Source organism: Anopheles coluzzii, chromosome 2 (assembly GCF_943734685.1).
Source record: "Anopheles coluzzii chromosome 2, AcolN3, whole genome shotgun sequence".
NCBI lineage: Eukaryota > Metazoa > Arthropoda > Insecta > Diptera > Culicidae > Anopheles > Anopheles coluzzii.
The window spans coordinates 94788409-94802829 of NC_064670.1; the positions used below are offsets into that span (position 1 = coordinate 94788409).

Consider the following 14421-nt stretch of genomic DNA (forward strand, 5'->3'; position numbering starts at 1 on the left):
TTGTTGTTTGACGTTTGTGGTGGAAGAAAAAAAAAAGGTAGTAAAATGACGTGATGTTTTTTTGTGCAAAAAAAAAAGATAAATAATCACAGTCTCGCGTTTTGCAGTGGGGCGGTGGGTTGTGTTTGTGTGTCTCTCTCGTAATTTTATACATCACAGCTAAGCAGTTCGGTAAAAGCTTTATTTCAACCAAAATTACGCAAATCGCTTCATTCGCCTTTCCGACTCGAGTGCAGTAGCAACAGCAACGAAGAAGTGGTGTGGCACAAAGAAAACGGGGAAGAAAAACAACAACAAAGATTAGCGCTTCTGGGTAGGGTAGGTGAAGAAGGTCGAAAGGTGCAAAGAAGGGAAACGAAGAAGAGAAAAAACAACAAACACTGGTGTTTGTGTGTGTGTGCTGTATATCCACCCAAGGGGTTCGTAACAATTTGCTGCGCGTTCAATTCGCTTCCTGCACATTCATTGCACGGAAGCAGCGAATCAAATAGCAGAGGGTGAAATCGGGGGTGTGTGTGGTTGAAGAAAGCGAACGATATCAAATACAACCAGCCCGTCGCATTCGTCGAAACACGTAAATAAAACCCACAACGGAAATCGACAGGGTGGGGTGGTGTGCGAAAAAGTGAAAAACCACCCCCCCACACACCAACAAAACAACACACACTCTCTGCCTTTTTTTCACCCGTGCAGTGTGGTAACGGAGTGGTACACACACACAAATACACGGTCGCTCTATTGCTTCAAATGCTGCCAACGATCGGTTACTGTGATGAAATTGTAGAAAGTGTTACCCAGCCAGCCTGTTTCGCGATACAGCAAATTCTGTCGCTCCGAAGGGACAACAACCCTTCCTGAAGGAAACAGTTCTCGTACACCAGTGCATACTGCTGCTGCTGCTGCTGCTAGTGGTGGTAGTGGTGGTGCATCGCGAAAATTGCGTCGTACTACTACGTGCACTGCTGGTGGAAGCGTTTGATGGGGTTGTGGCGGGGCCGAAGGGAACGACGGGCAGATCCTACCACTACGCCACCGGAAGCGAAACAGCAGCAACGTTCACCTATAACGACGACGACAACAACCACAGCAACAACTGCAACAAAGGACGAACGTCATCATCGATCCGAGAAGGGTTGCTGCAGCCCAGCGGCATTGGTGGAACCGTGCGGTGGTGGTGAGGTGAAAGCTGTGACCGTATCGCGTCCCGATCAAGGGCATTTGCAGCGTGCTGGTGTTGTTGCTGCTCCGGGCGGTCCCAGCGTGATGTGTAGCAGCCCAAACTGGGGCCAGCTGCCTGCCCTTGCGATAACGAACGTTTTCCAGCACCTGGACCATCCGGATCGGTTGAACGCGTCGACGGTATGCTGGCACTGGCGGTCTGTGATTTTTCAACCAAGGTAAGTTGCCTACTGGGGAAGGAGAACCGGGAGGGGAGATGAATTGCAAGTCGTTCACTTTCTCCTACACACATATCAATTTTGTCGCATTTTTCTTTCCCTCGCAACATTGCACAAATGATTAAAATGTTTTTTTGTTACTTTCCACCCGTTTTTTTAGATTCTTTAAACGCATTCAGTTCGATGTCGCTCGTGAGCAGAACAAAAAGAATAGCTTCTTTTTGCAAAAGCTGGCTCATATCGTAAGCGAGGCGAAGGTTACGTTCGATTCCTGCAATCTGTACGATGTGGAGCTTACCGCGGAAATTCTATACAAGTAGGCGGAGCGAAAAAACAAAACAAAAATGCCAAAAATGTCAAAATGTTTCAAAAACAACTTGTCTTTCTTCCAGACTTAGCAAAAGTGCTCGCCTGCTGAGCCTTTCCATCCTACCGAAGTACGCGACCCTAGTTACGCCGGGTCGGTTCTATTCCGAGGAAGAATGGAACTACATCCTCAAGTAAGTGTGTCTCGCTCATTGTTTGATGTGTTTTTTTATAAGGCGCTTATACTATGCAAAATGTAATTCTTGCAGGCTCTTTGTTCAACCACTGATAGCACTGCTTAGCCGCAAGAATCCGCCCCTGCGGGCGCTGGATTTGGGTTGTTCCGAAATTCTTGCCCTCCATGCATCGGACTTTCTGACCGTGAGTGGTGTGAAGCCGCCGTCCTTCTTTTCATCCAGTGTGTCTTTATCTTCTTGTGCCTTTTTTTCTTTTATCACTCCTCATTTCAGCTAACCGCAAAACCGCAACATCTTGAGCGGCTCGCCTTTGCCACCGTGAAGCAAGATCCGGGCCACTATCCGTTGGGTTTGATCGAACCGCCGCTGCTGGAAAAATGTACCGCCCTGCGTGTGCTCTCGCTCGACTACGACAGCCTGTGCGATGAGGTGCTGCAGACGCTGCAGCTTCTGCCGCTGCGGCAGCTGATCGTGCACGTGCACGGTATCGACGAGGACCACTTCGGGCTGTCCGAGGAGGCGTGGGCTAGCTTTCGCAGCAAAAATCCCGAAACCGAGCTGCACCTGACGCTGGTGTGCGCGTACGAGGCGGTGGAAATACTGCACACCCACATCCTGCGGCCGTCGATGCCGCTGACCCATCTGAAGGTGTTGTTCTGTGAGAAGGTATGGACGGGTGGAAGGTGACAATAATTTTGAACAGGGCCGGATGTGTTGTTATTTTAAATTTCTTTTCACTTTTTAGATTAATTGCGAAGCTTTGGAATACCTTTCACGCTTTCACAACGAGACCCTACGCAGCTTGATCTGGGTTGATTCAATGGTAAATATTAGAGTATTTGATAATTGTAATGCAATCACTTTAACACATTGTCCCTACCATCCCTTGCCAGCGCATTGAGGAGTATCGCAACATCATGGAGCTGGTGATGCACACGGAGCAGGACCCGCTGGTGATGATGGCATGGCGGTGCAAAAAGCTGCAAGAGCTCATCGTCCACGGGTACGTGCTCGATCCGCACAATGTCGTCGGCGTGGCGCGTTTGCGTGGCCGCGAGCTGCAGGTGCTGGAAGTGTCCGGCATTCATCTTTCCATCCCATCCGTCATGGTGTCACCATTTATCGAGGTATGCGAGCGAGAGAGCGAGAGACCGGGAGAGCGAGAGTTCCCTTGATATTTATTGCTTTGCTGTTGTCCCTCATTTGCAGGAAATTAGTGCACAACTTGGCCGAAAATGGTGCCCACTGGATGCGAAAACACTTCCACCCGCTCTCCGGTTCTATCCCGTGTCGGATGAGGTACGTGATCAGTACATCTTAAAGTATATTCGCAAGGACATTATGGAGTAGCGGGCGCGCGCGCGCCCAGCGTCCCCAAAAGCGTGCCCCCTACGCGAGTTCGAGTGAACAGCAGGGATGGTTTACATTCTATATTATATTTCGGGGGAGTTTTTTTTTTCGCTGGAGTGCGCGACCGCGTGAGAAGGAAAGCGCCGCTTTACAAACCAAACAGTGCTATCAGTGAGCGCGATTCGAAAACACTCTCCTCCACGATACTGAACAATGTGCCACCACCGGAAACCAGGAACGAGGAGGAGGAGGAGTACGCGTTACAGTTCCAATAGTCAAATAACGTGCGTTTGTTTGTGGCTCTCAGGGGGGCCTGTCTGATCAATGACAAAAGCCCCACAGCGCTAGAAGATGTTAGAAGTGCTATTGCATCGAACTCTAACGTGGCGAAGAACGAAATGAAATCCACCATCGAAGCCGATTTCGAAGGAAGTGCGCACACAGGTGCACGAACCGCTACGCAACCGAGTATGGAAGACTGAGAGCTTTAAAAACCACCTAGAGAGAGAGAGAAAAAGAGAGAGAAGAGTTGATGATCGAGTAGTATTCACACTGTCGCTGTGCATAGCGTAAAAAGCAAGCCTACTATTAACAGCAACAGCACCAGCAGCAGCAGCAGCAGAAAAATCCGCTGATACAAAACGGGTGTAGTGTGTTATATCGAGCAGCAAGGATATCATCGGTTTAGAAAACTTTACATCATTTATTATTTTTTTTACAAAAATGCTGTTTTCTCCCGTTTCGTTCAACGCATGGTTATATTTTTTCCCCACAAAATGCGAACGATTTACGTGGAAGCGGCCATTGATCATACACACACACAGACACCCCACATAGAAAGGAAATAGTGAGGATTTATTTATACAAAGTAATATATTTTAGAAAATCAGCTAGAACTAAGGGAAGTACCCCACAGTACGAGCAATGACGTCCACAATGATTGGCAAAACGAAGCCTACTAAGCAAGGTGGAAAAGCATCCAATAACGATCAACGCGTATCCTGCGTGCACGCATCCTCCAGGAGAGGAGGCCATAGGACCGATCGTATCAAAGCAATGAAGATCTCTCCAGTAACATGACGTGAGAATGATGACGAATCTGTGTGAACAGAAACAGAGCGTCTCAACTAGGGCAGTCCACCGAGCACGGAAAGCAGCAAAACCAACGTGTGGTGTTCCGTGATGTGTGTGTGTGTAAAGAGTTTGTTAAGCCTGACACTCTTGGGTAGGGTATAGCCGCAAAAAAAAACACATTTCGGCTGCAAAACTTGCCATCGGAAAGGAAGAAAGGGCGCTAAATAGCCAAACCAAACCACAGGCAACACGCAAACGCAAAACAAGAACACAAACCCGCAACCAATCTGTGATGATAATTACCACTTTTGTGTTACTCTTAGAGCAGACCCCAAGGCCGGACGGATTCTTTTGGTTCCTTTGGTCAGCAACGAAAAACGGGATTTTGCGTGTATTGTTTCGTCTTGTCACACACCGCCTCGTAGCGGTAAAATAGCGGAAGGCAGATTTTGTTTTCATCATCGCAAAACGAACCTTTATTTATTGTAGCGTGTACGTTATTTGTTAAAAAAAAAAATTCGATGTGACGGATTTGTTTGTGTTGCACCCCATAGCCAAAAAGAAACAAAATATGCATTAGTTAGAGACAGTCCACAGGGTACGCGTAAACCGCCGTTTATATAGTTTGATTTGGTCTCGATCGATCGATCCCGTGAGCAAAGATCGTCTGTTGGGCGGTCGGTTTTAAGTAATTATTGTGCAATTTCTTGCGTTCCAGCGCGGAACCACTTCATCACAAACTGTTGTACAAAAATCTAATCGCCCATCTCAATCAATCAAGAAACAAAAGGAAGAGAAAAAAAGGAATATCGTGACGTGCTCCAACTACACTGTGTGCCCAAAAATAATAATGGAGTCAAAGAAACAAAAATGGAGAAAGATCCTAATCGGGTTGAAGAAAAAGCGAACCACTATTGTAACACAAATATACAAATAACACTATGGAACTGAAACACCTCAACATGATGCGAAACTAGACAGTACACGTGTTGGGATGGCGGAGGTCTATTGCGATCATAGAAGTGAGTTATTTACGAAGCTATAGCTGGCTGGCCCACTTACAACGCTGCAGGCAATCTCAATTATTGTATAGAAGAGAGAAGAAATCATGAAACAAAAACCAAAACTAGCAAAAGCTATATGAAAACACCATAAGCCGTCCTATAGTGAAGAAGAATGGGAAAATGTGCGCGTATATTAACGATTTGCGTAAACAATATGCAAACAGTTGCTCGACCAGCTAACAAGATGCGCATAATATCTAAAAGATGGAAAGCAGATACAGATTGGAACAAGCTAGAAGAACGACGAGAAAGGAAAAATATAATAAAACTAGCTAAACAAACGATTAAAGAACTGATGAAAAATCCAACAAAACAAAAACAGAACAGAAGAGAAACATTTTAAAACAGAAGAAGGGAACAAAACAATGTCGGTTACAACAAAGTGTGCCTAAAAGTAAAAAAAAGGACAAGCATAGTGAAATTACAGTATAGTAAACTAGAAGAGCACAGATGTGTATAACGGTAACAAACGCCCAAAGTGTTGGAAAACACCAGCGCTGCTCAAGAAGAGGAAGTCGGAACACACAGTTATTCCGCTCAGGCTCAGAACAACTGAAGATAGTACACACACTTTAGGGAGGCCGGATGCGAAACGGCGCAACATCAAACAAATAACCTCTACGACACGAAACTTACTTTTACAACAAATAGTTTAAACCCGGTTTTGTTTTAAAAGACAAACCAAACAAAGACAAAAGCAAAACACTACTCTCAATCAGAGCGAGCGAGAGAGGAAGCCCAACAGTGCAACCACATGTAATGAAACTGAAGTAAAGAAAAAAAACGACAACAAATTCCTTTTACATAAACAAAAAAGAAACCTACATCTGTGATACTATCGAACATGGGGGAAAGGGTTGAGAGTAATAATCGAGAAATAGAGAGAGAGAGAAAGCAACAACAAACAACAACAAAAAAGACGAGAAATGAAGATAAATAAATATATAGCACGAGAAAAGAAGGTTTTATGCCAGATAACAGCTAACACAATATGACCAAGGAAAGGAGAGTGGAAAACAAAGGACGCATAAAGATTGCAGCAAAACAAACACAAAAATTACAAGCAATTGCTGTTGAAGAAACCAGACAGACAACTCGACTGCAAAGTCAGCCAGCGCCATCCCAAAAAAGGCGGCGGAAAGCTTTCTCGTAAAAAAACACGAAATAACCACAACACCTCAAACGAGACGGATAATAAATGCTCCTGGCGAACGACCAAAAAGTAGGCAAGCATAACAGCCGAACTCTAGGCATAATAATGGTTGGATTAGTTCTTACGATCAGGCAGGAGGGAGCAGCGGGGGTGAATTTCATAGAAACACAATTTAGTAGAAAGGTTTTGGTTTAAACAGAGAAAAGAAAATAGCAAAAAAATGCAAACATTTGCAAAAAGAACGGACAGATACAGATTATTTTCTATTAAGCGTAAGCGTATATATTTTGAAACATGTTTGTTGTCTATGTATGTGTGCTGTGTGTGGCATTGTAAAACTGATAACACTGCTGCGTCATTGATTTGGTACGAAATATGGGCCCAACGGGGTTTTTATTCAACACACAATAATGGAATTATTTCTTTTGCCCTATTATTCCCACAACACAACATTAGAGATAAATTTCAAAAGATGAGATATATTTATTAAAAATCGTTCCGTACGAGAAGAAAACAAAGAACTACTACAGTAAAAGGAGGAGCAAATAAAAAAACAATAGTAATGAAGACACCAAACAATTACTACAATAAATATAGTGAAATGAGGTAATACAACATAAAATAAAACAACTCGACGCAATGAATGTGCGTAAGCCTTAAGCACCACAAGAAGAAGAAGAAGAAGAAGAAGAAAAAGAAAAAGAAAAAGAAGAAGAAAAACATACAAGTAACAAGTGAGATTAGCAAACGAAAACAACTCGAAACAATTCAAAACAAAAGGCAAAAGGTGTTCCAGCAAACAGACTAACATCGAACACTTGAGGCGGAAGGTGGAAAAGTGGTAGTGTGGTAGAGTGTGTAACTTGATAGAAGGCATACAAAATACAACCACAAACCAATGGATGGATCGAAATACGATGCTTACCATACTTCAAACCATTGCTAGGTGAAGAGTTCTACCCATTTTAAAGCGGAGACGATAAAAAAGACGAGAAGATTTTTTCATTTTATTCCAAGGGTGTATTAAAGATAGTGTGTGCACAAAGCAGGAAGCAAAACAGGAAGCAAACAAACACAACAAAATATATGCATTGTGAGATCTTGATAGTGTGAATTAAGGAAATTAGAAAACAAACAGAACAAACAGAACAAAACACTCGATAAATCTTTCGGAACGAGTGTGTAGAAGAAAGCAACGAAATCAACCTAACTAACGACAAGAAAGCTCCACACGAGTGAAAAATGCTGCCAAAGAAAACACTGCACGATATAACACGTTTTCCACTCGAACGGGGAAAAGTGCGATAAGAGATGGCATGCTTAAACACACACATAGAATTGGAAAGTTACAGCCAATTTCCGTTGAGCTGAAAGAAAGATGTCGCGTGTCGCGTGTGACGCAGAACTGTGCCAGAGAAACCGTACATTCCAGCAAGGAGAGCAAGCAAGAATAACTGTACTTGAAAAGCAGAGAGCAAATGAAAGGAGCAATTTCAGTGGATCGTTTTGTGATCGTGCGAAAACCAATCGAAAGGGCAGAAAAGTCTATAAACATGCGTAGAATATTTTGAAAAGTATCTGAGATAGATCCAGGTAAAGGAGAAAAAGAGATACAGAAAGAGATACATATAGCAAAATGTAATACATTTTCTGCGATAAACCAACAGCCAAAGTATTAATTAGCGCACGAAAATCCCTTATCGTACTACTTGTGGGTGTACTAAAACTCCTAGGTGGGAAGCTCAATAAATGCGAACGAAAATAAAAAAAAGCAAAAGAATTGCAAAAACAGATCGTAGATAAAAGCAAAAAGTGATGCAACGCGGCGTAGGAGAATGTGAAAACATAGGGAAACCAAAAATCTTAAAGCGAAGATAGCAAAAAAGTTGTAAACCAAGCGCGCAAAATAAAATTCATCGTAACGCGGGGAAGGACGAGAAAACAAACGAAACAAGTGAAAAACAAACAAACTTACAAAAACAAAGCAAGATTGAAATCAACACCATCTGTGATACTAAAAAAGGGAGTTACGAGTAATGAAGCGAAGAAAACAACAAACAAACAAACAAACAAACGTAACGTTAACGTATAACATCAAAATGGTCAAAAAACAGAAAAAATCGAATGCTTAATGGTGACTTAAAGCCAAGCCAACGCCGCCCAACCGACAGTGGCAAGCAAAAAACCGTGGCAGCGGCCAGATTAAAAAAAAAAATGGTGGTTAACAACACAAACTAAGCGCTCAATATAAAACGTAACCGCACCATAAAAAGAAAAAAAACAAACAAAAAACGAAAGTACTGCAGAGAAGTGATAAAACGTACTGTTTAAATTAATATATCAATCGACCCACTCGCCCACCACCTTCTCGGTCGGTCGCGGATCGGAAGTAATTGGAAGCAAATTTAATTTAAATAATAATGGTTTGAAATTTGTTTTTGGTTTTGACGTGTTTGTTTTATGTTGTAGATGTTGTGTTATAAAAGAATGAAGAGCAAGCGCATTGTATACATTGTGAGCAAGTAAAGTCGGTAACAACAGCAAAAGCGACGAAAAATCGAAGCTTCGAAGAAGAGTAACTTAAACGAGCGATAAGCTACGAACAACCGCCTACTGTTCTATGAGGAAGAGAAACAGATAGCAAAGAGAAGGAGAGAAGATAAATGTGCTATTTTGTGAAGTGAAGTCCGTGTGATATGGTGTGTATCACAACTCGATTCACGACGTACCGTTCTTTTGAATCGTTTTACAGAGGGCAAACGCTGGAATAATGCGAGGATTATTTTAACAACACACAATCTTCACACATAATCTACAAAACACTGTTGCGATCCTTGATGTGGACATTTAAAATAGCACGTCGCTTGTACCGGAGAAAACAGCTATAAAGTGTGCTTCTTCCTTTTTAATGACACGCGTGTCCTCCTGGTACACTGAGTGAAGCAATATTTTCCTTGCTTTTTTGGATGTTTCAACCAAAACCCCTTGAAAAACGAAAATCCTACAATGGAATAGTGAAAAGGAATATTTTGAGTGTGTTTTAAGTGTTGAAGTTTTCTTTTCTTTTTCTTAAATGCTTTGCTAAGCTGACAGGACATTAACTTTGTCTACCAAAATGCAAACGCAAATTAGCAAATTTTCCCTACAATTAACCCCGCCGTGCACAGTAAAAGTGTGTGTGCATATGTGGTGCTTGTGTAAGTATGTATGTTGTATGTATGTTTGCCCTTTCTTGTAATGACATAGTACGCGTACTACATGAATTCGCTGTGTGAACTCTATTATTCAGTCGTCAAACGCGGCAGTGCGCGTGATGCTATTAATCTCTATCGATTGAACAGCAAATGTAATGCAAAAAACCCCGGTCACTGTTGTGCAACTGTGTGTACACAGCTGTACGGTAATCTACATAAATGAACCTTCTCTTCTGTCTCTCTTGTCCGCCTGTCTGGACGAGGAATTTGGCTTTGAGGAAATAAATTAATGGATTAATAAAGCATATAACATAGAGGAAATATGTGTACTCAAAACAACTCGAACGGTGTACTTTCTTTCACGCATATTAATAACACCGTGGGAACGGTTTGTGCACTTTTACATAGGTTTAATCTTACTTTGGCATACATTTTTAATAGCTAAAATATGAAAGTGATGACCCGGCATATTTAAAACTACGAGAACACATCCCGTACGAAGGTCGCTACAGTGTACGTGTATCTCTCTCTGTCTATCTGTCTGGCTGTCTGTCTGCCCTTGTTATGTTGGATGTTGCCGTTGGATGAAGGAAAAGAACAACTTTATTTTCACTCAACCACCCTCCAACCCTAAACATATTTAACGACGTTCTATCAAATTTTCCCTTCAATTTCACGCTTCTTTCACACAGCACACTTTTCCAACTCCGCGTTGTTGTCATGCAGAGCTCGTCACGCTGTAGTGTGTTCCCTATTGTTGTGTTTTGAATCTGTTTTTTTTCTTTTCCTTTTATTTAACCATAACAAATGCTCATTCTCTTTTGACCTCTAAAAATGCACTAAAATCTCACAAAAAGAGGAAAATCTCCTAATAAGCAACGAGTACCAATGCGCGGCAGTTTGAGCCCTGGAAAGTGTGGGCGCCTGCTTCGGGAAAGCGGCGTTTAACACTCTCTAACACGTTCATACTATCATTATACCTAGAAACACTTTGCTTACAAATAATCAATAGAAATATGCAATAAAAAACGATTTCCCTTTTTGTTCCGTACCACTGTTGTTTTGCAAAAATGCGTGTAAAATCGAGCTGCCGCCGTGTGCCGTCGGAAAATGTTACGTTACGTTCAGTGGTAGTAGTAGTAGCAGTACGCTAAGTAGAGTAAGACTGTGTGTCGAGAGGATGTCGTAGTTAGACCAAAGATGAGCTACTGCTATGAAACAACTTGATAACGATACAACTCTTCTCCTCTTAGCAAAGACTGTTGTTGCCATGGAATGCTTTGTAGTATAATGCGAGAACCAAAGGGGCATGGTTTGATGTCCCCAGACTGCTGAGTTTCTCTATGAAGGGTTACTACTTACTGATGGAATGTTTCCTGTGGGTTTCGCCTGTTTCCGCCAGGGGGCAGCAGGGAGTATTTCTCGCTCTTTGTTTTCGTTTCTTATCCGCCATTCGCATGCAGATAACGCACGGTGTGTGTGTATGTGTAGAGAGAGAAGTTTGTGCTTTTGTGGACGCGTTCGTTTGCGTTTTGCTTGATGGACGCGGTAGGCTTAGGTCGAGGTAACGCCCTTCCTTGCGACCAGCAGGTTTAGGACAGGGTTTTTCCGTATGTAGCTAACCGCCTTCTTGTGCGTAACCATGGTGAAATCGTACCCGTTGCACTGCAAAATTTTGTCATGCATCCGGAGTCCCGATTTCGCCGCTGGACTACCTTCGTGTACTTCCGTTACGTAGATACCCTAGGGATTACCGTAGGACAGGAATTATTAACACCGATTTGCCGCGGTGCTTTGCTTTAACTCCATACTCACATAATCCGTGTAACCCTGAGGGCTTTTGCGGAAATCTTGATCAATTCCTCCACCGATTTTAAACCCACACTTTAGCACCTCCCGTCCCTCCTCGTCAATGTCCTTCTCTTTGTGTAACGTTATGGGAATCTGAAACAGGGAGAGAGATAGAGGGATTAAAACAAAAATATTGATATTTGTTAGCAGAACTGTGCTAATGTTCGAAGTTTGCGGAACGAAAAACGTGTAGGGTTCACACACAAATACGATTTCACGGCCATTTGGAAGGCGTTGGAACGAGCATTGTTTACACTGCAATTGACACTGTCCCGATCGAACCTTGGAGAAGGTCAATCGGAACAGCGCCCTACCCCAATGGGACACCCCCCTTCCCATCCATCATCAGGTGGCTTTAGGTTATCGCTGTCGCATGTGCGTTTGCCCCGAGGGTACGAAGCCGTAAGCCGTTAGTGCCCATCATCTACACAGATTAGTCATCCGGAAAGGGTCACTTACGCTTAAACACTCCATGGCCGTGCCTGCCTGGTGCTGGAACGCTTTCTTTGCCATTCTGCCAAGCTGCCTGAGGTAGTTGATGGAACGTCGCACAACACACACACGCACACGCGCTCAGCTGGGACTTCGATGGGGAATTGGTGCTCCAAATCAAGGCGGGCAAACAGCTCCACAAGCCAAACAGCGAAACTCGGTTCCTTTTGCTCTTTGCTTTCGATACGCCTAGGTGTTTGATTTTTTTTTTTGTTGCGGATTTCCAAAACAACAGAACGCCCGAACGACAGCTGTCAGGCGGGGTGCTGCCCAGTTTGACAGCGCGCTGTCAAAAGCATAGAGCGATTGTGGACACATTTTCACCGGGCTGCAATGTAAATCAAAACAAATGATTTTATATCACCCGATTTTATTCGTTTTACTCTTCATCTGCTAATTAATGCTGTAAGTTTTAATGATGAAAATTATTCGCTAAGCGTTTAAAGAAACTCTACCAAACGACCTTTTTGCTGTAATACGCAAAACCAAGCATCCGTCTCCACACATTGACAGTCACTTATCAAAACACGGTGAGTTTCGAGATCATCCTGCTGAATTGCTGTTTTTTTGATGCACCGTACACACAAAAACGCTTCGTCCTCGCTTTAGCTGATAACAAATTGTCGAGTCTTTGTAAAAACCAGTCCTCCACCATCTCCACGCCAGTGTGTTCGTGTGTTTCTTTCCGTGAGAGTGATCATGATTCGTCAGCTTACCTCCCTTTTGTTAATTATCCTTGTGCTAAGCGTAGACCAGGCAGCGGCCTCCGGAATGGATTTCGGCGACGCATCCGCGCTGGTTATTGGCATCTTTATCAGTGTTATCGGCATTCTGGCCTGCCTTGGGCATCATGCGCGAAAGCTGCAAGCAAATCAGTTCTAACCCTAATCACTCACATTCTCTTCGTATCCACACGTTGTACACATCAACAAACATCAGCTGTTCTAAATTTTCCCTCCGTTTATCGACCACCCCATCATCATTCCTGGCATCGCTCATTCCCCTTCGTTTTTCGTTATAAGCAGTAGCGCAACGATGAGCTACTTACGTACCATTAGAACGATTGGCCACACGAGCGCCTTTGCGCGCCATCCACACCGAACGGTGGTGGCACGCAGCACCATCACACCCGGCCACTTCCAGATCGTCAGCCAGCGACACTTTTCCTACGAGGCCACCGTCACCGGCTTCTGGCAGACGCTCTCCCAGAGTGCCCCGGTTGCGTACGTCCAGCAGGGGATGATCAATCTGCACGACCTCACCGGACTACCCTGGTGGGCGACGGTCATCCTCACGACAGTGGGTCTCCGTACGCTCGTCACCCTACCGCTGGCTGTGTACCAGAACAAAATACTGGCCCGGCTCGAGCAAATCTCGCTCGAAATGCCGGAGCTGATCAAAGAGCTAAAGGCCGAAACGGCATACGCGATGAAAAAGTTCAACTGGACGGAGAAGGAAGCCCGCATCATGTACAATCACTCGGTAAGGAGGGTACATTTTGGTGGACATTCGGACGCTTTTACTAACTTCGAATTGATACTTTCAGCTAAAGAAGCAGTGGAACAACCTCATAGTGAGGGAAAACTGTCATCCGGCCAAAACGATGGTGCTGCTGTGGGGTCAGATTCCGCTGTGGATTGTGCAGTCGGTCGCGATACGCAATCTCGTCTCGATGCTGCCCGATCCGACCGCCATCGAGGCACAGATCGCGTACACCGAGCTTACGCTGGGCGGCTTTGGCTGGATACCGAACCTTACCGAGCTGGACCATTCGCTGATTTTCCCCGTTGCGCTGGGCGTCATCAATTTGAGCATTATTGAGGTAAAAGGTAGCAGCAAATGAAAGCACCGGAATGTCTATAAATACATTATTCTTCCATTTCACTCAGATTCAAGCCGCCTCCCGGACGAAGCTGCCCTCCAAGCTACAAACCATCTTCACTAACCTCTTCCGAGGGTTAAGCATCCTAATGGTACCGATTGCTGCATCCGTTCCATCGGTAAGAGGCATTCGCTCAGTGCCATTTCGCGACGTGAATTTTACACCTTTCTTTCCCATTTCCTTTCCAACAGTGTCTTTGCCTCTACTGGGTTACCTCGAGTGCGTACGGATTGGGGCAAAACCTGCTGCTCTTATCGCCCCGGGTGCGTCGCGCCGTGGGCATTCCCGCCGTCCCTTCCGAGCTGACTCATCCTTATCAGCACATACGCAGCACGTTTGCGGCAAAGCTGGGCGCACTATCTGGCCGCCTCGGTCCCAACAATCAGCATCCTCCTCCGAGCACGAAAGCGTAAGCGAACCGTTCGTTCGGACAATAAAGTTAGTCAGTAGTGCAGGGTAGC

General features: G+C 44.3%; 3 protein-coding genes across 3 annotated transcripts; 2 read left to right on the forward strand and 1 right to left on the reverse strand.

Moving 5' to 3' along the window:
• The first annotated feature begins 64 nt into the window (after positions 1–64).
• On the forward strand, positions 65–10074 carry LOC120950672 (F-box only protein 33). Its single transcript, XM_040368908.2, has 8 exons — positions 65–1397; positions 1558–1713; positions 1790–1897; positions 1973–2084; positions 2174–2566; positions 2646–2723; positions 2794–3027; positions 3110–10074. The coding sequence occupies exons 1-8, from the start codon at positions 979–981 to the stop codon at positions 3248–3250; spliced, it is 1641 nt and encodes a 546-aa protein (XP_040224842.1). The 5' UTR covers positions 65–978; the 3' UTR covers positions 3251–10074.
• Positions 10075–10124: 50 nt separating this feature from the next.
• Positions 10125–12288, reverse strand: LOC120950676 (tax1-binding protein 3 homolog). Its single transcript, XM_040368914.2, has 3 exons — positions 12046–12288; positions 11551–11679; positions 10125–11478 (listed from the first exon to the last, which is right to left on the reverse strand). The coding sequence occupies exons 1-3, from the start codon at positions 12097–12099 to the stop codon at positions 11290–11292; spliced, it is 372 nt and encodes a 123-aa protein (XP_040224848.1). The 5' UTR covers positions 12100–12288; the 3' UTR covers positions 10125–11289.
• Positions 12289–12497: 209 nt separating this feature from the next.
• LOC120950673 (cytochrome c oxidase assembly protein COX18, mitochondrial) lies at positions 12498–14419 on the forward strand. Its single transcript, XM_040368910.2, has 5 exons — positions 12498–12608; positions 13104–13560; positions 13625–13900; positions 13968–14078; positions 14152–14419. The coding sequence occupies exons 2-5, from the start codon at positions 13114–13116 to the stop codon at positions 14371–14373; spliced, it is 1056 nt and encodes a 351-aa protein (XP_040224844.2). The 5' UTR covers positions 12498–12608; positions 13104–13113; the 3' UTR covers positions 14374–14419.
• Positions 14420–14421: the final 2 nt, after the last annotated feature.

Bases quoted from the DNA above. Each gene is read 5' to 3' on its own strand.
- LOC120950672 (XM_040368908.2), top strand. From the start codon at position 979: ATGGGGTTGTGGCGGGGCCGAAGGGAACGACGGGCAGATCCTACCACT. The intron at 1,398-1,557 runs GTAAGTTGCCTA...CCGTTTTTTTAG, and splicing joins TCTGTGATTTTTCAACCAAG to ATTCTTTAAACGCATTCAGT. The intron at 2,085-2,173 runs GTGAGTGGTGTG...TCCTCATTTCAG, and splicing joins ATGCATCGGACTTTCTGACC to CTAACCGCAAAACCGCAACA.
- LOC120950673 (XM_040368910.2), top strand. From the start codon at position 13,114: ATGAGCTACTTACGTACCATTAGAACGATTGGCCACACGAGCGCCTTT. The intron at 13,561-13,624 runs GTAAGGAGGGTA...TGATACTTTCAG, and splicing joins GCATCATGTACAATCACTCG to CTAAAGAAGCAGTGGAACAA. The intron at 14,079-14,151 runs GTAAGAGGCATT...CCTTTCCAACAG, and splicing joins TTGCTGCATCCGTTCCATCG to TGTCTTTGCCTCTACTGGGT.
- LOC120950676 (XM_040368914.2), bottom strand. From the start codon at position 12,099: ATGGCAAAGAAAGCGTTCCAGCACCAGGCAGGCACGGCCATGGAGTGT. The intron at 11,680-12,045 runs GTAAGTGACCCT...TCCCTGTTTCAG, and splicing joins CGGCCATGGAGTGTTTAAGC to ATTCCCATAACGTTACACAA. The intron at 11,479-11,550 runs GTGAGTATGGAG...GGTAATCCCTAG, and splicing joins CTCAGGGTTACACGGATTAT to GGTATCTACGTAACGGAAGT.